At 35.4% G+C, this 24,701-nt stretch overlaps 1 protein-coding gene across 6 annotated transcripts in view; it reads right to left on the reverse strand.

Annotated features, from left to right (window-relative positions):
* Window positions 1-24,701, reverse strand: part of ptk2ab (protein tyrosine kinase 2ab) — a 71,656-nt gene that overhangs the window by 34,616 nt on the left and 12,339 nt on the right. For 2 of the 6 annotated variants that reach the window (XM_016507919.1, XM_016507918.1), the window contains exons 2-15: window positions 23,950-23,976; window positions 15,550-15,776; window positions 11,402-11,568; window positions 7,206-7,293; window positions 6,042-6,121; window positions 5,539-5,601; window positions 4,683-4,737; window positions 3,014-3,154; window positions 2,629-2,706; window positions 2,443-2,541; window positions 2,249-2,366; window positions 2,067-2,106; window positions 1,660-1,718; window positions 962-979 (exon numbers count right to left, since the gene is read on the reverse strand). In XM_016507919.1, coding sequence (XP_016363405.1) covers window positions 962-979; window positions 1,660-1,718; window positions 2,067-2,106; window positions 2,249-2,366; window positions 2,443-2,541; window positions 2,629-2,706; window positions 3,014-3,154; window positions 4,683-4,737; window positions 5,539-5,601; window positions 6,042-6,121; window positions 7,206-7,293; window positions 11,402-11,568; window positions 15,550-15,744 — 1,201 coding nt within the window. In that variant the 5' untranslated portion in view covers window positions 15,745-15,776; window positions 23,950-23,976. Of the gene's footprint in view, window positions 1-961; window positions 980-1,659; window positions 1,719-2,066; window positions 2,107-2,248; window positions 2,367-2,442; window positions 2,542-2,628; window positions 2,707-3,013; window positions 3,155-4,682; window positions 4,738-5,538; window positions 5,602-6,041; window positions 6,122-7,205; window positions 7,294-11,401; window positions 11,569-15,549; window positions 15,777-16,865; window positions 17,340-21,300; window positions 21,887-23,949; window positions 23,977-24,701 lie in introns of those variants that run through there. The other 4 variants (XM_016507917.1, XM_016507923.1, XM_016507921.1 and 1 more) reach the window with 4 other exon arrangements.

Below are 24,701 nucleotides of genomic sequence, written 5' to 3' on the forward strand. Positions count from 1 at the left end.
TTTGTAGGCCTTTAAAAACTTTAATGTTAGGTGGGATTAATCACGATTAATTTCAGAAAAATGTGCGATTGATTCGTTTTTTTTTAATCGATTGACAGCACTAATATATATATACTACATATACATATATATGTGTGTGTGTGTTTGTTTGTGTGTACAGTGTATATATATATATATATATATATATATATATATGTAATAATACAATTATTAAAATATTCAGATGTTTGATGATATTCAATATACATGTTGCTTTAAAATTGTAAAAATAACATCATAATCACAACATATGTAGTAATATGTAAGTATAAAAATAGTTTAAATGTATTAAAATAACATTTTTGACAATATTCAAAATATCTAATGCTATAAAAATTATTTTGGCAAAACTGGCAAAAATGTAGAAATAAGTCAAATACAGTAAATCAAGGCATGTTTTCCAACTTGCTTTTCAATTTGAAAATATCAGTAAGACTTTTCAATTATTTTCATAAAAATAATGTACTGCAATATCGACCTTTAAATGTATTTTTATTACAACATTTTATAATAAGAAAAAAAATGCCATGTGGAGACTTTTGTGAACATTTTTGAGTGATGGTGCAAATGAACAGTTAACTCAGTTTTGAACTGATTCAGGCAAAAAACTTTAAAGCAATCTGAAATTTAAATTGATATAGTGTACATCTTTTATCATTTTAAGTTATTTTATCATTAAAGTTATATTATCAAGTCACAAGATAAAGAGGGAATCTAAAACTAAAATTAGTACCTATAGGAAACTTGCATTAGAATTAGAAATGCATTAGAATCATTGGGATATTCACATTGTTGCATTTTATCACCAAAAAAATCTCTGCTGAAAATCACAAGATTATTCGAGATCGTACAGTATATTGTAAATATTAAATATCTCGCCCCGCTCAACTCAGCAATAAGACATATTAAAACTGGACTTTACCATCCCCACCAATATCATCTGTGGATCCAATCAGCATGCAAAAGATTTAAAAGAGAGACAGAAAGAAAGAAAGAGAAAGCATTAGATTAATGTCTTCATCAAAAGACATTACTGAGGAGAGGCAACAGAACAAAAGAGTATTTCATGGCTGTTACACAAAGCAATAAAACAAAGCCCCAAACCATTATTATCAACAGATAGATTAAAAAAAAAATGCATTCTTATTCCGTAGGTTATACTAAAATCACATGCACCATCAAGGTGGGGACTTTCCAGTGACTTGCACTGTTACTACATTGAGCTAATGCTATTTTTTATACCCTAAACCTCAAAAAACCTTTTTGCATTTTAATACATTTTTTAGTACTTTCATTAAGCCATTTTCCTTGTAGGGACCGTTGACCCTCTTAATTCAGGTGACTTCAGGTTTAACCATCCTTGTGGGGACATTCAGTCCCCATAATGCAAGCAAAACATGCCCCAGTAAACTACAGCAGGGTTTGAGAGTATTTTAGAATTACAATGTTGACCAGCATTTTAGAAACAAGACAAGAGACATTCATTTTGGCTAGAACTGCTCTGAATTAAGAATTGAAAACATCAGAGGGTTACACAACCTGGTTGGAATTAGTTATCAATTAAGTTCATTATAAAAAAAAATGTGAGGTCACATCTCAGCCCTCTTGGATGAGTCTTACCTGAAACGGAGATGGCTTTGGCCCGGACTCCTTGCAACCGTTTCTCATGGTTTGCTGATCTGTGTGACAGAGGTTGAAGAAGATGAATCGTGTACATTTTCAATCAAACTTAATCACAGCATGACCTTTTCCACACTGATCTGTGTTGAAGCCACTGAGCGGGTCTGTTCCATTAGCGTGTGAAGGGGGGTTGTGAAATAACAGATGGGCACTACCACAGCCACGTTAATGGGAGCTGGGCTGCGGGGTCACATTAGTTGAAGGTACACTGAGAGATTCCACATGTCTGAGCCAAAGAGGCCAAAGGAGCAAGAACAGGGCGAAAAAGACGAACTGAATCTATCTAATGAAAAACTATTGGGGAAAAAAGTGGTATAGTACCTGAGGGTCTGAGTTTTGCAACTTACTTTGGAGCCTTTGGGATAGATGGAAGAGCTCTCTCTCCTTCTGTTGACAAACATTGACAAATACAAATTTGATTAAAAAAAAAAAAACTACCAAACAATAAAACTGAAATTTTATTAACATTATTAAGATTAGGCTGTTGTCAAATTTAATATGATTCGTCTGAGCGCTTCTGTGTTCTCACCTTTCTGTACACGGACAATAAACGATGAAGAAGTTCTATTAACAAGTCTACAGTAACCATCAATGAGATCAGCCATGTTCTCTGCGGTGTTCAGTGTTGTAGTCTTTACCGTCAGAGGCTGGAAAATGAACAAGAACATATAAAAACCACATATAAGACAAAATGATACACTGAAAACAGTGTGTGGAAGTTACCTCAGGTGCTCCAGCTACATCTAACTGCAGCGTTCCCTTCCGATCTCGCTCCTCGAACTGAATACTCTGTACTTGTGTGAAGTTAGCGAGGTGTGTTGGCTACAAAGAAACAGATACAGACATTAGATTCACTGTCCAACTGTCTATCAGTCCAGGCCCTCACCCATCGAACCGCACAGTACTTACATTTGATCCTTTGTCCGTCAAATAACTGATGCCCTCCTCGGGTCCGATGGCCAACTCCACTGATATCACCCAGCTTGACTATCACACACACACCAGCAGACACATTCAACTCAAACACTTTATGAAACACACACAAACTGATAGATACAATGCAAATTGATGTCCTCTCACAATTATGAATGATTACTTATGAGTTCTCGTTTGAAAGAAAAAAATGGCAAAACTATAGTTATTCATCTTTCAGCCAACAGAGGGCACTGCAGACCATTAAAGTAGTCTATCATCATAAAGACAAGAAATAATAAATCAGGAGCGTTATTACATGTAAATGACTTGTGGCTTTATTTTAATGAATTGAATTAATTAACATCTAAACTCAACTCACCCCGAGAGCACATTTAAAACACTCCTTATCAAATCTGTATATAGGTGAAAGGATCTCGAAGAACTTGAGGATACACTGCTCGTCGTTCAGATTGGCGAACTGTTTAAAAGTCTGCTGGATCAGTTTCCGCAGGGATTTAGCCTGCAAAGACAAAATACAGTGACTTGTAATTAAATTATAATATTAGTCATAAACCCTTAAAGGTGAAGTGTGTGAATTTTTTTAGATAAAACACTTTCTTCTAGCCGAGATTAGTGACAACTACATGCCATTCATAAGATGACTTTAGAAAGATAGTAAACACTGTAAAATGCTGCTTTGTTTCCTCAATACTGCCCAATCAATGGCACACGTCTGAGGAGGAACTACCTGTTTGGTCTTGCATGGTGCAAAAATTACACACTTTACCTTTAGGCGTAGACAACAAGAACCCTAATGCAACAAACAAGGACATTTGAACCTTTTTAAAGGAAAAAGCATTTATAAATTAATTCTGTAAATAAATATTTCTTCAGAGAGAAGGAATTGAGGCCCGTGAATCCTTTTGATGGCACAAGAATAAGACTGTAGCAAAGAAAAATCACTAAAGGTTTGAATAAAACTGTCTTTGCAGAAAAATTATGTGATTTTTTCTCAATAAGGGGTCTTAATCTAAGTATAAAATGACAAACAGGTTTCTAATAGCTTTCAAACCAATCTTTATTGGTGTAAACAAGCCCTGTCAAATTATGTAAACATTATCAATAAGTATTCATTATTCAGAGATGATAATTAGCCAATTAGAATCAGGGTCCTCTCCTTGAGAGATCTAGAATATTTGTAAATCTAAAGATTCTCAAATTAAAAACCCACAAAACTGGTCGGTAATTCTCTCTTCCCTCTTGACATGGGCTTGGGTTTCCATGGCAACCAATGAAAAGGAGGTGATTTTGGGCTGCTTTGGGGGTAGAATGTAAAATATAGAAAGGAAGAGCAGAAGAGAGTGAAAGCCACAAAATATGCAGGAAATCTCCTTTAATAAAGAACAGGAAAATCCCTCGGGAACGCAAATACACAAACGCCATTTCCATTCTCAATTGCAATTCCCAAATGCGCACAGAATTAGAATGTACTAGAACAATTAATGATGCAACGAGCAGAAAAAAATTAGCAGTTTATCACTGCACAATTGCAAAGGTGAACTGCATAATATTTGGATGTTAAAATATTTTCTGTTTTTGCTTTTTAATATAAAAATAAATATCTACATACATTTATTTTTATTATTTTCTTTTAAAGGTGTAAAAATCATGGCAATTTGTCTGTATAGAAATATTCACGCATACCAAATTTTACAGAGAATAATGCCTTACAAATAGCTAAAATAACAGAAGACATTATGCCACAGCATACTGAAAGACTAAAAGGGACTAGTTAGGTCAGGTGGAAAAGGAAACAGGCTCTCTGGCAAACTGCATTTCACTAGAACGGTTCCCTTCAGTGGCTTCTTCAGAAAGAGAAGGAAAACAGAACTGGGCCAAAACATCTCAGGGGTGTGAGACCACAGAGGAAGCCAGGCAGGTAATAACATTGGTTTTGCCTGAACAATAGCATTTTCTCACATCCAATAAATCAAGACAACCACCGTTTTGAGGAAGTCATCGCAGGAGCATCAGAAATGTCTTATTACCTTCACTGAGTCTAATAAACTCTTTGGAAAGAATCTCCGCAGACCAACGTCCTTCCTGCAGGGAGAAAAAACAGCAAGAAACTGACTTCAGTCTTTAAAAGAAAACAAAACATAAGATTTTGGGGTAAAAGCGCAAGAAACGAGACAGCAACTTGTTTGTTGCAGAGCCATTATTACAGATTATTGTCTCTTCCAGTGTAAAGCAACACTACAGTAATGGAGACCCTGCACCATTGCAGGAGATACGCAAAGATCAATTATACTCTACTAAAAATAGAGGGCCATGCAACACGGACTAGTTATTCTGACCCATATACACACAATTTGAAAGAAAAAGAGAGGGAGAGAAATCCCCTAATGGTTCAAAGAACTACAGTACTCCTTTCAGTCTAGTATGAGCTTGGTTTGAAGTACACTAACAGCATTACATCGTAAGCAAACACTGCAGTAATATGCATGAATAGGAACCAATTAGAATTTAATTTCTAACATAATGTCCAGGCACAATGCGAATCCTTCTGTCATGATAGTTATTGAGAGAACTTTTTTTTTTATGTGTTAAGCCAGGTTTCCCAATGGAAGTCAATGGAACTTGTATTTCTCACAACTGCAACCTTATATCTCCTGATTGCTCTTAATTTTGACTTTACATTTCACAAATTTCAACTTTCTCACAAAACAATGTAAAGGTTATTTTTAACTTTCTTACAACTATTTTTTTTTATAACACCAAAACTAATTGCACTACAATCCCTCAAGTTAAATAAAAAGGTCTGAAGAAATATTTTATAATTCATGTAAATATGGACACAATTTGAGAACTGGACACCAATGATCCAAACACAGCATTACTTACTCTAATAATTCATAATTTGATTTTTTATCCAGGGCGTTTCCACGCATGTCCCTGAAAAACCGCCTGTAAAGGAGAAGAGGAAAGTGATTTGTCTGAATTCAGTCTTTATTTGTTAAAAGTCATGGGAAAACACTTACATTTAATCATTTATGCTACCGTTGAAAAGTTTGGGCTGGGAAAGATTTTCTAATCTTTTTGAAAGAAATCTCTCACCAACACTATTTATTTGATCAAAAATACTGAAACATTCTGAAAACTTGTTAAAATTTTAAATAATTGTATTTGTGTGATGGCTTGTCTAGTCTTTAGTGTCACTTGATCCTTCAGAAATCATTCTATTATGCTGATATGATGCTCATGAAACATTTATTTTTTATTATCAATGTTGAAAACAGTTGTGCTACTTAATAATTTTGTAGAAACAGCAATATGTTTTTTCAAGATTCTTTGATGAATTACTGACCCCAAACCTTTGAACAGTGTATACTGTGTATCACACATACCTGATTTCAAGGCAGCCTAGATTAAGTGCTATGTCTTGATCAATTTGATCGGCAATCTCCATCATATAATCGCTTTTCACCTGGGCACAGAAGAGATGTATATTAGGCTAGGCAAGGAGAAAGGCACAACACAATACTGACCATACAGAGTAGATAATGACAGAATTTATAATTTCACTCCTCCTCTGGAACAGACCGATACTGCATATCGAATTAATAAAACATTCACAATACAATAATACAGAACTAATTTGCTAGTCATGAAAAAAAATAATGAAGTTTGATATAGTCCAATGTACTTTCCTCACAATCCATTTAAATCAAATTGTCTTGTTATTTGTATTCATTATTGTTGTCTTTTGTATGGATTGCCACAAAAGGACCGGTTGGAATTGGTTTCCTTATCTTTCATGTGACGACGACATAGAACAGAGAAATGAACTTATCACAGGGACAGCCACCTGTCGGTTAAGTGTTTTACAACGATGATTGTGAGCTTATGGTTTGATCTTTGTTACCTGGCAGGGATCAAACCAGTTACAAAGCCTGAGCCTTGAACAGTGAACCACCTTTCCGTTTCTTTTGTTAATGCACTGTGTGGGTGAATCTCACAAAAAGGGTCATATTTCACCCCAAAATAATAATAATAACAACACAAAAATACATGAAATACACAATATAAAATAAAAAATGTACACAATATTGCATAAAGAAAAAGAAATCTATGGTAGGACCATTATTTTATTTTATTTTTTTGCATTTTGACATTATTATGATGCTAATTTTTGCTGAAAATCTTTTTGCCATTAGGATCTGCAAAAATTAAAGCAATACAACAAAGACCACCAAGACTTTACAATTTGCACTGGGAACTAAAAAGTGAACATGCTTAATTGTCATGGACTTAATATCAAACTGCAAAACATTGTGTTGGTGCTACTAGGTTTCATTGTCCAAATATAATAACAAGGTACAGTAAAACTAAGTATAATTTATAGCTTCTTTTGATTTTGGGGTGAAATACGCCCCAGGCGTGTTCTTGACAGGTTTCGTGCGACTCACCCGTGCAGAGTGTAGATAAAGGGGAGGAAGTGTCTATACAGGGAGACAATAGCAAAAGGTTTGGCAGCAGTACACAGGCTGCCAGATTAAACTATCCATCACCTGATGATAAAAGTAGCTGAGTGTTGGCTGGTCCTCAGTAAACTGGTTTAAAAATCCTTTAGGCAAGTATCGAATCCGTAGCTCATATCTGCAGAGAGAAGAGAGAGGAAAAGAAATGATCTAATAAAAGACACACTCCACATACTGTCAGCTCTACCTACAAAATAATCACTCAGGAATATCAATCACAGGTGATCATACAACAGCCTGACCAATCACAACAGACGCTTTAGAAAATGAAGCCCTCGGGTTGAACACCTTCGCTTTGTGTTTTGAATCTTTAACAACACTGATGGTTCAGATTATGGCACTGTTTACTCATCTTCCCTTTCATATGTGACTGATTAGAGATGCCGGTGAGACAAGATCTTTTAAAGTCTGCCAGACAACACAATTATGGCAGTATTAGTGGCTGCTCTCAGCAGCTGTCTGTCTGGGAGGTAAAAATCACACCCCATTCTCTCACAGCTGGTTCACTGTCTGCTCTCAATTACGCTAAATTAGTTTTACACATCCCTCTACCTGAGCACAAGCCAGAATGCTGCGGCACCTGCCTCACACGTTCAAAACAATGTTCTCTAAATTGGCTAGGGATGATGTACCTGGAACTTGCTGCCATCTGCCTCAAACATAATGCACAAAACATGAAGACAAACTGAGTTTCAGATAGTTTTAAAATGCATTGTGGAAACCTTTTTTAACTTCAAACTGTTGTTTCCAACTAAAATACGGGTCTTCTATCTGTAATATTGCTTTCTCGAAAAGCAGTCTTGTCTGAATCAGGAGAAAAATATGCACAGATCAAAAACTGTTGACAAAGCAGTTCAAAACAAATTGTCTGTAGATTTTGATGTGAGAAAACAACAAAGTGTGGACTTTTTCACTAGAAAAAGTGAAAGTAGGTAGTTTTTCACCAGCAGCGATTATTTAAAATTAAAACGAATTGATGAATTTGTTTCTTACAAACACGTAGTTTCTTGTTTCACAAAATGTTGTTTGATTGACTAGAATGGTCTTGTGGATTACTGTATTGTTTTTATCAGCAGTTTGAACTCTCATTCTGACGGCACCCATTCACTACAGAGGATCCATTGGTGAGCAAGTGATGTAATGCTAAATTTCTCCAAATCTGACAAACTCATCTATATCTTCGATGACCTACGGGTGAGGATTTTAAGCAAGTTTTCATTTGTGGGTCAACTATTCTTTTCAGTTCTTAGCTCACTCTATAGCATTTGACTTGACAAAAATCTGAGTAGTGCAAAAATTTGCCTCAGCTTCAATATCCATACAATTGTAGAAATACTGTCCCTCCATGATCAGGCCCATAAAAATATCACCAGTAAAACTGATGAACAAGCATTGCTCTACATATACTAGCACAAATTCCCACCAATACATAGTAAAATTTACAAAATAGAACCAGTTCAGATTTCTGGTTTAAATCAGTTTATCCCACTGTACTTTAGGCTGTGCTGAATAATAACATTATCCCATGTGGGAAACATGATCATGGACAATAAAAAACAAGAGGTCGCCTGCAGTTAAATCCTATGTGTGTCTTTTCCATTTCTGCAGAAACTGAAGAGGAGGAATTTAACCTGCTGATCTGCATTTGCAGAGGGTAAAATGTCTTGCTTTAAAGCAAATGCTGCATGTATTACGAGGGTTCTGTTTTTCATTATGAAGACATGCTGGAGGGCAAACAGACTCAAGCTCATCCTTTGAACTGCGGACTTCCCCGTAAACGCATAAAAAGCCCATTCATTCAGAATGAACAGTTGAAGAAAGAAGATGGGTGAAACAAGCCCCCCGGCTGCGTGAATGGAATATAAACAATAGAGCAATTAAGTTCGCACTGCTTTATTTAGCTTCATTAAGATAAAACTCACTACGATGAGCCACATTCATTCTAAAGCTCCGCCCACTGGGTCAACCTCATTGTGATGCAGAATTATTCACCCCCACTGTATGAATTATACATAAGCCATTATATCATCCTTTTATCCTCTAAAGATGAACAGCACATCCACTCTCATAATGCTTTACAACAGAACGATGTGCAGAGTCACCCTCATAAAACAGGCATGACCCAGATATAACATGGCACGTACTGTATGTAAAGACTTTGGAACAGGACTCCTGTTTTATGCAATTAAACAAAGGAAAGTTTGCATAATTGAACACTTTTCTGAATGGTCTTCGGCTTGAACTACCATAATTTCTTTCAATAGACCACTAGTGACAATAGGAACCACCAGACAAAAAAATTATATAACAGATAAAAATGTACCACAGCACCACAGTGGTCTCAGATGTCAAAGATGTGCTATTTCAGAGATGTGAGAGGTGTTTTGATTGTATTGCAGACAGAAACATCAAGCAGGAGGGGGAACGATGACAGAAATAAGTGGTGGCAATCTTTACTAAGTCCCTGTATGGCCACACAGACATGTCAGAATCTAAAGCATAGTTGCTTTCCTCTACAGAAAGCTAACAGTTCTGATTTCTTTTATTTTTAAATGCATATATGATGAGAACACATTCAAAGTAAACTAGACATTTAACTACACATTTTTCAAAGGCAAATGTCGATACTGATATATAAAATGTAAGGTTGACATACAGCATTTACAATTCCAAGACTCCTGAAATTAAAAAATGTACACAACTTTTACTACTATTTTACTATTACTATTTTTGAAATTGTACTATTACTATTTATGAAATCATATTGAATTCATTATTTTCAAATACACTACCTTGCAAAAGTTTGGAGTCAGATCTTTTTGAAAGAAATTAATACATTTATTCAGCAAGGATGCATTAAATTCATCAAAAGTGACAGTGAAGAGATTTATAATGTTACAATAGATTTCTATTTCTAAACTATCTATTCATCAAAGAATGCACCACAGTAATGCATAAAGGACAAATGTATTACAGTTTCCACAAAAATATTAAGCAGCCCAACTGTTTTCAACATTGATAGTAATAAGCAATGTTTCTTAACCCCTTAACTGTCACCCCCCATTTTTTAAAATAGGCATGAAAGTGCACTATCCAAACTTAAATTATTGTAATTTATTAACACTTTGGAATACAGACCTACGGTTGGTCTCTTTTTAAAGAAGAAAATCAGCAGATTATTGCAAATGTGGATTTTGTTTTTCAAAATATTAAAGTATCAAAAAGTTATAGAAGTTTAAATGTACTGTAAATAAAATGCACTATATTAATTTTATTTTATTTATTATAATTAGTTTACATAACAGGTTTTACTCTAAAATTGGTATAAAATTAAAGCCTTATGTCTAAATAAGTTATGTTCCAAATTTGAAGTTGATATGAAAAAAACAGGTTCCTGTGACATTTTATTTAGGGCGTCATACCGCAAACAGCCACCGGGTGCCATCCAAACTCCATTACATTTTTTTTAATGCATTTTTCTGTCACAAATGTCTAGATTTCTCTGTCAATATTACGTCTATCTCAAAACCAAAATCACCAAATATGGAATCCTGAGACTCAGACCTTTCCAATGATATGTTGTTTGTCAAGATTATAAAAGGTTTGATTCTAAAAGACCGTAATGCATTTTCTAATATGACACTTGACACTGCTCAAGTGACCGCCAAAAGATTTTAAAGTACCATTTCTATGGTAACGCAATGTCTGATTTCAAAATGGTTTTCACAGGATGAATCTAGAAAAAGGACAACAACAAAAAAAGAGTGCCAAGCGTCCCACAGGTAGGACGGTGACAGTTAATTAAAGCACTAAATCAGCATATTAGATTAATTTCTAAAGGATCATGCAACATTGAAAACTAGAGTAATGGATGCTGAAAATTCAGCTTTGGACAGGAATAAATTACATTTTAAATATATGAAATTATTTAAAAAATAAAAAATGTAATAATTTTAAATATATTATAATACTATTTCACAATAGTATGGTTTTAATAAATGCAGCCTTGTTGAACATAAGTGATTTCCTTCAAATGTTTAAAAAAAAAAAATTATGAAAGTATAGGTTTTCCAAACAATCTCCTTGTTTGCTATTGGCTGAAAAACAGAAACCAACCTTGTGCTATTTATTTATTAACTGATAAATAAACAGTTAATAAATAAATTAACTATTAACCATAACAATGGTTTTATGCTTATGATATGAGCACTAAAACAGTGACTCACCTCCAGTCGTCCTGGGGATGGCTGTGCTCGTACCTCTCCCTCGCGTGAGACACGCCCATGTCGGGGTGGAGCCAATGAACTTCACCTGTTCTCAGGTGGCTCAGGCGCAGACCAAAGCACAACACACACCTCACCTTATGGATGTCCACGATCTTCTGTATAATGCCCTGAAAACACATACACAAGCATTTAATGACAGCATAGCACTCTATAAAGTTCATAAAATATATAAAGCAGGACACATCTAAATGAGTAAATGTCAGAGAATATTCTGAAGAAAATAGGCTCAAAGCCAGAAGAGTTTCAGTTTAATCTTTCTTTGATTAATGTGTCATGTTATGGGTCAGTAAGTTCTGTGGTTCAAATCAATGTAAGACAGCGATGGTGAGAGAGGAGATGGATGAGGCCAAGAGAGAGCAAGAGTCTGCTGAGGCATAATATACGATGTCTAACAGGATGGAAAAACTGTTATTTAATTTATTATGCAAATTGTAAAATGCATGAGCCATCAGGCAAGAACTGATAAGCCACATTAGTGTGTGATGAATAATACTTCATGGCCGTTATCTTTTCTATCTCCTTACAGACATCATAGACTACTAATATAACATGTCTAAAAAATAAATAACATTTAAAAAAAAAAAAAAAAAAAAAGAGAGAAAACCTGGCTTAATCATTGGGCTTTATCACACTAAAACCACCTGCATTAATTTCATCTTAGACGTCAATTCAATCTGTTTCATTTATTGAAGTACTGTGAGTTAATGTGACGTTTCTGTGGCAGTGGTCTGTTTAGTTTGGGCCAGGTTTGCATGAGTTTCAGACCTGATAAGACTGATAAGCATCAGATGTAAACCTGCATAAAACAGCAGAGAACTAGGACAATGGCAGCCACGTGAAGGATGAAAGCGGGACAATGCGCTTTGAAGTCGTACGGCTACTTGGCTTCAAAAACCAACCTCATTAAATAATTTAGAGTAGCATAGCATGCCATTGTCTGAAGGGGTTTTACCATGAGTGTTCTAGGCCACTGCAAGCTGCATTCTAAATAATGCTGAAAAGCCTGGAGCTCAGAGGAAATATCCTCTTTAGTCCTGCACAGGAATGTTTGTGGTGTAACTCTCAGACTAATGTTGTACTAAAGTGGAGTCATAAAAATGGAATTTACAGTAAAAGGTGGAATGTCACGGAATTTGTCAAATTTTGGATGGATAAATCAAAAGTAGGTCAGTACACTTAAATCAAAAAGCGAGATGGACTAGTGTCTGTGAATATTAAGCCACAAAAATAGTATGTCAATATGAATCCTACATGTTCTATATACCATGTAAACCTGGTGTGTATGAATGGCGCAGACGCGCGGTTTCTTTACCACACACATACATGACGCTCGTGATGTTTCCAGCCAATATGAATACATGAACACATAAACAATGTCTATAACTGCTCTGAGAGTCACTTCATGAGCATTTTACAGTTTCTTTTGAGAAAACTATTGTCCTGTCATCATGTCATATACAAACAGAAACTTAAAGGTCTTCACAGTAGGGATGGGCGGATCGATTGTTAAGTATCGATACTTTCGATACTGATGTTGTATCGAAAGGATCGATCCTCACATAAAAATATCGATTCTAAAGTGCATTTTTTTAACCATTAATTTTATTTATTTATCAAGAAATTCAGTGCATAAAATAAGCTTCTAACTGGAAAAATAGTGTATAAATAGTGTATAAATAGTGTATAATATAAACTATATTAGTGAATAATTGTGTGGGATAGAACCATTTCTCCTGCTCACCGGAACACACGCAAATGCTGAAAGACAGAACCAATCAATCACAGATGCATTTTAAATTAGATTTTAAAATATATTCAAATAGAAAATAATTATTTTTAATTGTTATATTTCACAATATTGCACTTGTTTTGTTCAAATAAGTGCAGCCTTGGTGAGCATGAGACTTAAAAAATTACAAAATCTTACTGACCCCAAACTTTTGTGTACAAGTTTGTGGCTAGTTTGTGCAAGCAAGTTTATTTAAACTGGTTGTTAAAAGTTCAAATGGATTGTGTTCTGTTCTGTAATTGCTGTTAATAAATCCGTCAGAAAAAAATATGCTAAAGGTTAATTATGCAAAAATTAACCATGGTTTTATTACAGTAACCACAGTTTACCATGGTAATAATAATAATAATACATTTTAGTAGGCTACTTATGTAACACCATGTTTATTTTTCATGAGGTACCCTCAAAGGTGCTCCCTTTTAGGGGTATAGTTATACCTGTGAGGTTACTGCCCCAGTAAAAGGCTAAAATAGGATATTTTATTTCTGACAGTTTAAACAAAAAAGGCCTATGAAATGTTTAAAAAAACCGTGGCTTTAAAATCTAATATTAAGTGAGTATAATTACTGATTATATTCTTTTAATAATTTAAAAGATCAATTTAGTTTATAGGTATCGGTATCGATATCGACGATACTGGGCTTGAAAATATAGGTATCGGATCGAAAATAACATAAGAGATATCGCCCATCCCTACTTCACAGCAACCCGTCAAAATAAAAGTCTGGTTTAACTTGAAGAAACTGTGACATAAATATATTACCTAATGTAATGATAGTATTACTACTAAATAAAATTATTATAAAATTATTATTTTTAAGGAATATTTACCAGAAAAAATATTTACCAGAATTTATTTAGCAGAAAATGTAAATACATAACACAGTATTTCTGAAACAATTATTCAATAAAATAATAATAATAAATACATTTTTTTATAAAATCCATGAATTAGAGATGCTTTTGGTTGTTACAGTTCAGGGGTAGGCAAGTTCGGTCCTAGAGAGCCACAGTCCTTCAGAGTTCAGCTCCAACCCTGAAAAAAAAACCTCACCTGCCTATAGCCTTAGTAATCCTGAAGACATTGATTAGCTTGTTCAGGTGTGTTTGATTAGGGTTGGAGCTGAACTCTGCAGGACTGCGGCTCTCTAGGACCGAACTTGCCTACCCCTGTTATAGTTTAATGAAACCATTGAAATGGAATCCAGAACATTTATGGAAAACACAGAATTTGGTGAAAATAGAACTGAATTTAAGAGAGAGAGAGAAAAAAAACATTTTATAGGGCCTTAATTAAATTTTTGTTAAACTTTTAATAAATTGCTGTTAAATTGTATAAGTTTCATGATTTCAATAAATCAGACATGCTTTATGATTAATAAAATTGAATTTAACATTAAAAGAGTGTCTAGAAAAATTTAACTGAAAACAATGGAATCCAGAAAAAAGAAAAAAGAAAAAACAGAATTTGGAAAAAAATAAAACGGAATTTGGGGGGAAAAAAAAAATTATTTCATACGGCCCTACACAAATACACAATTTAGAACTTTAAAAGTCACTTAAAATTGTCCTATTAACAATAATGAAGCAATTTATAAAACTTCAGATATTAGCCAATAATTATGTTTTATCAAAAACGAATGCTCATATGATGTCTGTTTGCTTTTAATAATGAATGAAAAAAATCTATGTAGCAATATGACTGTGTAATACTGAAAACAATGGAATCCAGAAAAAATAAAAAATAAAAAACAGAATTTGGAAAAAAATAAAACGGAATTTGGGGGGAAAAAAAAAATTATTTCATACGGCCCTACACAAATACACAATTTAGAACTTTAAAAGTCACTTAAAATTGTCCTATTAACAATAATGAAGCAATTTATAAAACTTCAGATATTAGCCAATAATTATGTTTTATCAAAAACGAATGCTCATATGATGTCTGTTTGCTTTTAATAATGAATGAAAAAAATCTATGTAGCAATATGACTGTGTAATAAGTCTATTGTTAGTTTGTTATTAATTAAGGTTTTTGAAAGATAATAATAATAAAAAAGCTCTTAAAAGAATTCTGCATGCATATTAAAACATTACAATAGAAAATATTGATACCTGCCATGTAAACACAGCAAGTAAAAAATAAATAAATCTGATATCAGCCTCAATATTTGCCAGAAATACATAAGAACAATGACAATGCATTTCTCTTCTCTTCTCTGCAATCGATATGATCCGATATAGTATTCTATATCCTGGAGAACATTAGGAGTGTGACCCAGCTGATCTGCAGACTCACCCTGACATCAGTTGAGTCGCCGTGTCGGATGTTGCTGGCCCAGGTGCAGGGTTCACTATTGCTTTCGAAGTAGTGGAAGACTCTGAGTACGCGCTCCAGAGTCCCAGCTGTCCGCTCCATCCCTGCGCTGAAGCGAGGCTTGACCCCCTGGTTCAGGGCATGGGTCAGGTTGGGGTCCAGGTAAGCCGCTGCCATGGCTTTGGTGGGTGCTAACTGTCTGTCATATTCTGAAGAGAACATAAAATCATCACTGCAGAGGCCTTAAAGAAGTACAATCAACAATTACTAAGCCTGTAAAAAATATATGCATTGTTTGTGCTACAAATACAATCCGAAGGATTATGGGAAAGCTATTGTAAATGGATGAACTATCAGCTTTGCAATGCCTTCAGTCTGTTTGGGCTTATAATAATAATACTAATCAGATCACTGCATAATGGAATATTCTTGTTCAGAATAAAAAGAAAAACCCACTTATCAGAGCACAAACATTCACAAAACAAACTGACAAGACAATGAAAGCTCTCAGTCAAGTCAGTTTAGAGGTGTCACCTGAACACAATGAATGGCAGCAAAGCAATCCCAAGGCTTTGGATCAACACTAATAAAGAAGACTGTCCGATCAGCTTGATATTCAACTGTCAGAGCAAAATTTACAGCAGGATGCTGCAGACGCTAACAGGAGGTTGGACTCCTGGGAGGAAATAAAGGAAAAGGTCCAGACACCAACACTTCAGACAGACAGATGTCTCCTGCAAGCATGCCAGACAAGTGGCCTTGGGGACTATGATAGTGTCAGATATTCTGGCAGAAGAGCTTCAAGTACAACAATCCATGATGGCAAACTATAGCATTCCAGAGCTGCAAGGTCAACACAACAATGGCTGACTGTTTCATGTCAGCTAAATCAGCCCGAAACGTTCCCACGATGTGTCTACATCTCTGGTTAGATGATGAACAGCTAAGCGTAAAGGTGACGATAAGCCTACATGGTCATCATAATAAAATAAACCAAGAACGAAGCAGATGAGTGGTCGGTTGCACTGGGCATTGATCATTATTGACCAATCAGAATTAAGAACTCAAAAGAGAAAATTGGAATAAACAGTAATGTAATAAATATTTGCCATTACAATCACTCAAATAAATTTACATCTATAAATGACACCAAAAAGTACAATGACAAACAAAATTAGGGTCACATACACAAACTCAGCAAACAGGAAATGAAATCAGCATGAAACAACCGGTAAGCATATAGGACACATTTAATGAAGTTTTAGTTAGTTTCAGTTCATTTTGAGCCCCTCTCCTACCTTTTCTGAAAAAGGGCCAGCAGGTACACGCCAGCGTGGATCTCAATAGTTCAGGGCTTAAACGGCCCTCTAAAAACACGAACAATGAGCCTGCGAAGCAACTTAAGTCCAAAGCACACATGCACTCTGGTGGGTCCGAAGGACGTCAACAAAATGTAAACTCCATGTTGTCACTACTGTCAGTCTTTTGGTTCACATTTCAGATATAAATGCCCTCTCACACATATTCAAACAGACAATTCATTTAAGTAGCTTCCTCTGTGTGACATCATATCCTGCTTATCATAATGTGTCCAGCAGACTGGCCCATGCTTCATGTAACCAGAGATCCAGTTCCTGTCCGCTTGTCCTGAGGAGACCAGGAGAATACACAATGCGTCCTCACAAGACAGTCATGAGTCAAAGACCTGGATTCAACGGCCCTAAAATCACAACACTTGGGTTAAACCAGCTGATAGACCGCAAGCACTCGCACCGGACTACATACACACACACGCGGCTGAACTCGCCCACAAGTAAACACACGTGGTTAAATGGGACCTTGGCCAGGAGGAGGAGTTCACACACACACATATCTGACTGAAAACACTGGAGCTTAGCATTTACAATACAATCAAATTCTAGCATACAGCAACTGAATGATGGATCTCTACTATATTCTGATATAAATAAAACTCAAAATTCTTAATGCTACAATTATCCACACAAAATACACAACAAATACACATCTCATATTTACGATGTCTATGTATACATTATAAGATAGCCAGGTTATGCCTTCAAGATCATTTTTATTTTAAGCAGAGAAACAAATATGGCTTAAAATGCTAAAATACTGAAAATCAAGATGTATTCAAACTAGTATCATATTTAACTCAACTGTTGTTTTACTGAAGAACAAGCAGCTCTTGAATCACAGAATCACCAAATATATTTCAGTTAGTCACTATGAAAAATTGCCTTTTTTTTTTTTAATATCGCAGTGTTTAATATACAGTAAATGATTTATCTGTGCACACCATTAATCTTTGAAATTAATGGTGTGCACAGATATAAGCACAGTTATAAGCTGGCTTCAGCTTATAACATAGATTGTTATGTTGTGATCAGAGTACCTGTGTTCAGATATAAATATGTATATATATACATATACATATACATATATATATATATAATATATATATATATATATATATACGTATATATATATATACATATATATATATACATATATACATATTTATATCTGAACACAGGTACTCTGATCACAACATAACAATCTATGTTATAAGCTGAAGCCAAAGCAAAGCAAAAAAAACAAAAAACATAATGAACAAGATAAAACAAGAAAAAAGCCCAAAAAAAGAACAAGCAAAAGCGAAAAAAAAAGCAAAACACACAAAACCAGAAAAAACTGAAACAAAACAAAAGCAAAAAACAAACCAAACAAAACAAAAGCAAACATTCTTGCCAAAGCAAAGCAAAAGCAAAATAAAACAAAAGACAAATCAAAGCAAAGAAAACAAAACACACACAAAACAAGAACACAAACATTCTAAAAACTATTGTTAAAAACCATCATTCAGATGAAAGTGATAACACTGCTTAGACATATCAGTGTCGTACTCATTTTATCTGGCAGCACATGTGCTGCCTTCACCTTATCTTTCGCCCAGCAGTCAATGGTCTTTTCAAAGAGCTCACTCTCCACCAGGGAGACTGGACACCACATATAAAGCTCCTGTATCTGAGCCCAAGAAATGTAAGCGGAGACATCTGATAGTGAGAGTGGTCTCTCTCAATGTCTCTTTCTCACTTAACGTCTCTTTCTTTGCCTCCTCCACAGCTATAGGTTAAACGGAGAAGATGAGTGGAGGGGCTCTTTTCACAGGGTAATTCTGCACAGACACAAGAAGACTCTCACAAGAAGACACCAACAGCCCCAAGCAGGCATACAGATTCTTTGCAGCAAATGTATAGGCCTCAGAGAGAGTAAAAACTGGATGCTTCTGTGCCTCTGGAACAGTTTATTCTGATTCCACACTCAATTTCTCTACAGACAGGTGCTGAAGGAGAGTCTGAAATTTCTTTGGCCTATTAGATCTAAAACCTTGGACAAGACTTTTGCTTCGTCATTGCTCTCCGTGTCCTCATTTCTTTGTTCTTGGCTTATAGAGAATGTCAGTTTTCCAATCTTTTTATGCATATATGGCTACTGTATCTGTCATTCTCCCTCCAGATACACTGTTAATTATCATCTTTTAATGGCTATAAAACCATTAAAAGGTTCACGGAAAAGAAGCAGTCTGATTGTGGTGGAAACAAGCAAGCCATGCAGGAAATCTGATTTCATCTATTTGGCCTGGATGGTTAGAGAAGAAATAAAAGGATGCTCACATGGGGTAGGAATGATTTTATAACACACACTGTGATTATGATAACACAGTAAAATTACTATTTTTATTCTAAAAAAAAAAAAAAGCACTGTAAATTGGAATCACTGTGTGAAATAGGGTGAAACTGCCAAAGCAAAAATGTGAGAAAAGCACGGAAAGTAGCTTGTCCAGCAATCTCAGATGAGTCTGTAAAGGAAAGCTAATATCAGAATCCCTAATAGCATTTTTAAATGATCAACATTTATCTGATAAAATAAAATTGAAAAAAATTAAGATAAAATAAAATACTGTATCAGTATCATTCATCATCCCCTCAATGAAATTCACAGATAAGTCTTACTGACAATAATTATCAGTATATTTTGTATTCAGTATGTGCCAAGCTGCACACACACACACACACACACACACACACACACACACACACACACACTCAGCTGAGCACCGATGGGAATTCACCCCTCAGTAATGAAGCTACACTCCACCTACATGACTGCTCTTGCACTGATGTCAGCGGACAGATAATCAGGCTGACAGCCGCTCTCTGATTGTTCATTAAACTCAACCTAATGAGCTGAAGCTCTTTTAGACAGAGAGTTGAATTCTCAGCCCTATATTACAGAAGAGATCCTTTGGTGGGGATGTTTTCACTGAAACCATCCATATTAAAAATAATTAATAATTGAATGAAATTTGAAAGCCAATTTGAATAACTTTGGCCAGAATTGCACACAGGAACAGTTTTGGAATGAAGAAGGATAAACATAAGCACACAGACCACTCATCCACAGGAAAATGCAAGTAAAAACAGTCTTTGGTGAGTGAATAAAACATGACTCAAATCAGATTGATGTGTCATTTAAATCTAAGACTATTAAAAAAAAAATCTGCTGCGACTTGTATTCTTTTTTTTTGTCCATAACTCAATGCATGCGATATGTAGGCAACACACAAAATCAGGACTAAAATCATTATGTAGACATGCAGCGTAACAGATTGGTACCGTACACTCCCATTCAAAAGTTTGGGGTAAGTCAAATACATTTTTTTTAATTAATATATGTATTCAGCAAGGATTAATTAAATTGATCAAAACTGAAAGAAAAGACATGTATAATGTTAGAAAAGATTTTATTTAAAATAAATGCTGTTCTTTTGAACTTTCTATTCATCAAAAAATGTACCATGGTTTCCACAAAAATATTACACAGCACAACTTTAATAATAACAATCAAAAATGTTTCTGGAGCACCAAATCAGCCTATTAGAATGATTTCTGAAGGATCATGTGACACCAAAGACTGCAGTAATGTCTGCTGACAATTCAGTTTTGCCATCAAAGGAATAAATTAAATTTTATAATATATTAATATAGAAAAAATGTAAATGGTAATACTTCACAATATTACTGTTTGTACTGCATTTTTGATAATCTAAATGCAGCTCTCGTGAGCATATAAGAAATATATATTTTATAATTATAAATAAATAAACAAATATTTTAAAAATCTCACTGACCCCAAAAATTTTAAATGGTAGTATAATCCATATGGTATATTAATATTTTCTATATGGTGGTATGATACAGCACAGTGATTAAAATACAAATTAATAATCAGGTCAAATGGGACCTGACCATTAGAATGCTTCACCAAACATGAGAGATGTTTATGAAAGAAACTGACTGGGGGGGCTAAAAAAAAAACTTCTGATAGAAAGACCTGAGGTACTGATGCAATATTGTGAAGAACGTAGCATTGTAACACCACAGCCCTAGTAATATAGATAATGTGCTAGCAGTCATCTTCCGAGATATTAAACTAACACTCGATTCAAAACCACCATAAAGGACTGTACCGGAAACTAGAGACGAAAACCACTGAGAAGTCATATCAGAGCTCCTATCGGAGCACCTTTCATTTCTCCTAAACCACCTTTAAATCAATACACCACATCCTGTAAGACAGAGAGAGTGTGAAACAGTATCGTGGAGGTTTTCTGGAAGCGGGTTGCTTCAGTGCTGTATCTGGGTGACATACTTGGCAGAGGGGGAGGGTAGGAGTAGACGCAGGCTCCTCGTGCCCAGCACAGAGGGAAGGGACTGCAGCCGCTGCTCTCCATCCGCTGGCCTCCGCTTTCGTCTCTCTCCCAGGCCCAGCGGCTCTCCGACTCCCTGGCACAGTCATAGGGAGCAGGGGGTGACCCTGGCCCACCGCAACGCACTGTGACCAGGCCACCTGGGATGGCCCTCAGAGGCCTGGGACGAGGTGTGGTGTGAGGTTGCAGGAAGGTGACTGGTCAGCTTACCGAAGCTCTAATCCAGGAGTGTGAAAACATGAAGGACGTGTGGTTACGGGAATGAGGATGGCAGATGGATATGCGAAAACGCAAGGCGTGCCGGTCTCGTTTCCCTCAGAAGCGCCTTTTGAAAACCACCAGCAAGAGCAGAGGAAAAAGATCCAGAAGTGACAGGGAAATCCCACAGCTGTCCGGAGTAATCCAAAGAATGGATGCAGCAGGCGAAGCTGAAACAAAAGCAGAAATGTCGACAAGAATAATCCTCACATGCTAAAACGCTTCCTTTTAGCTGCCTTTCTGAAGTTCATCCAGATTAAGAGAGACGCTGCGGTGACGGCCTGTGTAATTTTCACAATCCGGCAGAGTGTGTCAGGAGAGAAAGTGTGCGTACGAAGGAGGGATGTGAAAGAGAGAAAGAATCAGGCCAACTGAAATAAGAGGAGGGGCCTCTTTAAATATGCTAATGAGTTCTGTGAATCCAACTGCTATTGGCTGACCAGCTCGTGTTTACAAAACACAGACCACAGAGCCAAAAGAAGCGGCCGATCAGGTTTTTCTGGGTGTGTGTTTGACCAGAATTATTCAGCTGGGCGGTCCGGATTCTGTTTACATTCTCAGGATTGTGTTTCATATTTAAATACAAAGCATTATCATTTCTAAAAACCCCTAATCACCTTATGAATGATGGTAGAAAGAGGGTATCTGTGGACAGCTGTGGGCTGCTCGTGGAGATTCATGTGTAGAGGGACTGAAGGAATGTCCTTCAGCTACCTGACAAAGGCTCAAGGAAGGAAGTCGGTTTCCTGTTTTTGACAACAGCCCATACTTGCAGAGATGCACATAAATAAATTATGAAACATACTGCAAATGAAGCAACAGTTTATTTAGCAAATGAGTGCAGCCTTTGCGATTTGTATAACCTGCATACTTCTTTATGCTGATGAACATGAAGAAATCCATGATCTATAAGGTACTTTGGCAATGCACTGAAGAAATATTTCAGCATTTGTGTGTAATCCCAAACATGCCATTCCAGCTTAATAACTACAGTTAAGTCCTTGTTCTGTCTGGTTTACTACATTTATGGGAAATTACATTAGATATTTACTATAATTCTGTCTGTAATGACATTTCAATTTGTATATATTAAAGTAAAAAAAAAGGTTGAAATATAAAGCAGAAATAGAGTCTGACAAAGAGCAAGTGAGATTGTATCAATTAGTATCAATTAGAATTTGAAGAGAGTAGTGTACCTACATAAAAATTTAGCTTATTTTATAACTGTTTAAAAAATGGTTTACATAATATTTAAAATGATACTTTAAAAAAATAATAATCAGTAAATTTTGCATTAAAATACAATTTAAAAAAGACAGCAGCTTCTCTTTTTCGTCTTTCTTCAGTTTTGTTTCATTCCATTGCCTAATAATTGGTTTACAACTTTTAATTATATAATTCAATAAATGTCTTTCTTTCGTTTTCTTTTCTTTTTTTTTGGATAAGTACAGTGATACACAACACAAAGGTCAACAAACTTAATACATTAAGAACTGTTCTCACAGTTCTCAATACCAGCAGATTAGTGCATTATTTTGTGCTTAATCGGAGTCATAACTTACTTCTGATTGCAAAGCATAATGCATAAAATGATTTGCTGTTATTTAACAGTTTCACCTTGCCATGTTTGCCAGAGATATTCATTACCATTCCAAGCACTCATTCCCTATAGGGAGGGCAAACAGGTCACTTCCTGATATACTAACCGCATTCTCAAATATCAGCTAACAGGCCCCATTTTGTGCTTAATAATGGTCTCCATAGATGCCATACAGACACACAGGAACCCTACTGTCTAAACATGCCCTCCTTCCCTCCAACAGTAATGCCCTTGGCTATGGGAAAAAAATCAAGGTTAAAAATATGAAACATCAGCTGATTGGTTGGGCATTGTGAATGTGATTGGACAATGTTGCAGTTCCTCAGAAAACACTGAATGAATTGAGGATGCACCAGTAAACTACACATATAGATTTGAACAACGTCCACAACACCACTAAACTGAGAAGAAGAAAAATCACCTAAAATTACAGCTATAACCCAAACTCAAACTCTTACAGCATTAAAAAGCTTTTTTACATAAATGAATAATACATCAAATGAGAAAAGCTGGTTATGGGAGGAATTAAAATTCAGCTCCATTGTCATGGGCAGCCCAAAGAAGGCTGACAGGCTTTGGAACAGAGTGTACTGATCTGCTTTATACAGGAGAACATGCTCTACCCAATTCACATTCAGTAACTGGTGGATAAAGGTTAGGTTGACATTTCCCCCGATCAATTTGAAATCCATTTCAGAGAGAAAGAGAGAGAGAGTATAGGAGGTTGTCTTACCAGCATAATATGATATCCTTGAAATATCTGCAAAAAAAAAAAAAAAACAGAATCATGTTAAGAGTTTATAGTTTTAGAAATGATCTTGATTCTACAAAAGAATTGAAACTGGTATGTTAAAGTACTGTTTGTGTGTGCATGTGTACCAGTGTGTGTTTAGAGGGCCCTCTAGCTGTCAACTACTCTGGTATTCTACATTATTCAACTACAATAAAATCAATAGAAGAGAGATGTTTATGGGCATTTGGTGATAAATGCATCTGAAATAACCACTGACACAGAAAAAAAAACAGAAAAGCAGAAAATTACAGGTAAGCAAGATACTAAACCTGATACAAGACTGACACTAGAAATACCAGAAATAAAATACAGACCCAACTAGTGTTGTCACGGTACCAAAATTTCAGTATTCGGTACCAATACCAGTGAAAATCCATGGTTCTCGGTACCAATTTCGGTACCAAAGCAAAACACAAAACCATGCTAATTAAAAAATTTGACTACTTTCATTTAATCCAAAATATTTAATTTCATATTTAATTTTAAAGGGCTTTTGAAAACCTAGAGCTATTCAGCCAAGAATAACAACTAAGTTAGCTTAAAAAAAAAAAAAAAGCCCAGAACTTCTGACTGACAAACAATGTTAACCATTTGTACATTCTCTAACACGCATATTTTAGATTCACAATTCATTTAAACGCCTCTGGTGTGTAAAAATAGTAAATATCATCATGTCCTCCTGTTTTTTTTTT

This window comes from Sinocyclocheilus anshuiensis, unplaced genomic scaffold (assembly GCF_001515605.1).
Source record: "Sinocyclocheilus anshuiensis isolate Anshui unplaced genomic scaffold, SAMN03320099.WGS_v1.1 scaffold702, whole genome shotgun sequence".
NCBI classification, from domain to species: domain Eukaryota; kingdom Metazoa; phylum Chordata; class Actinopteri; order Cypriniformes; family Cyprinidae; genus Sinocyclocheilus; species Sinocyclocheilus anshuiensis.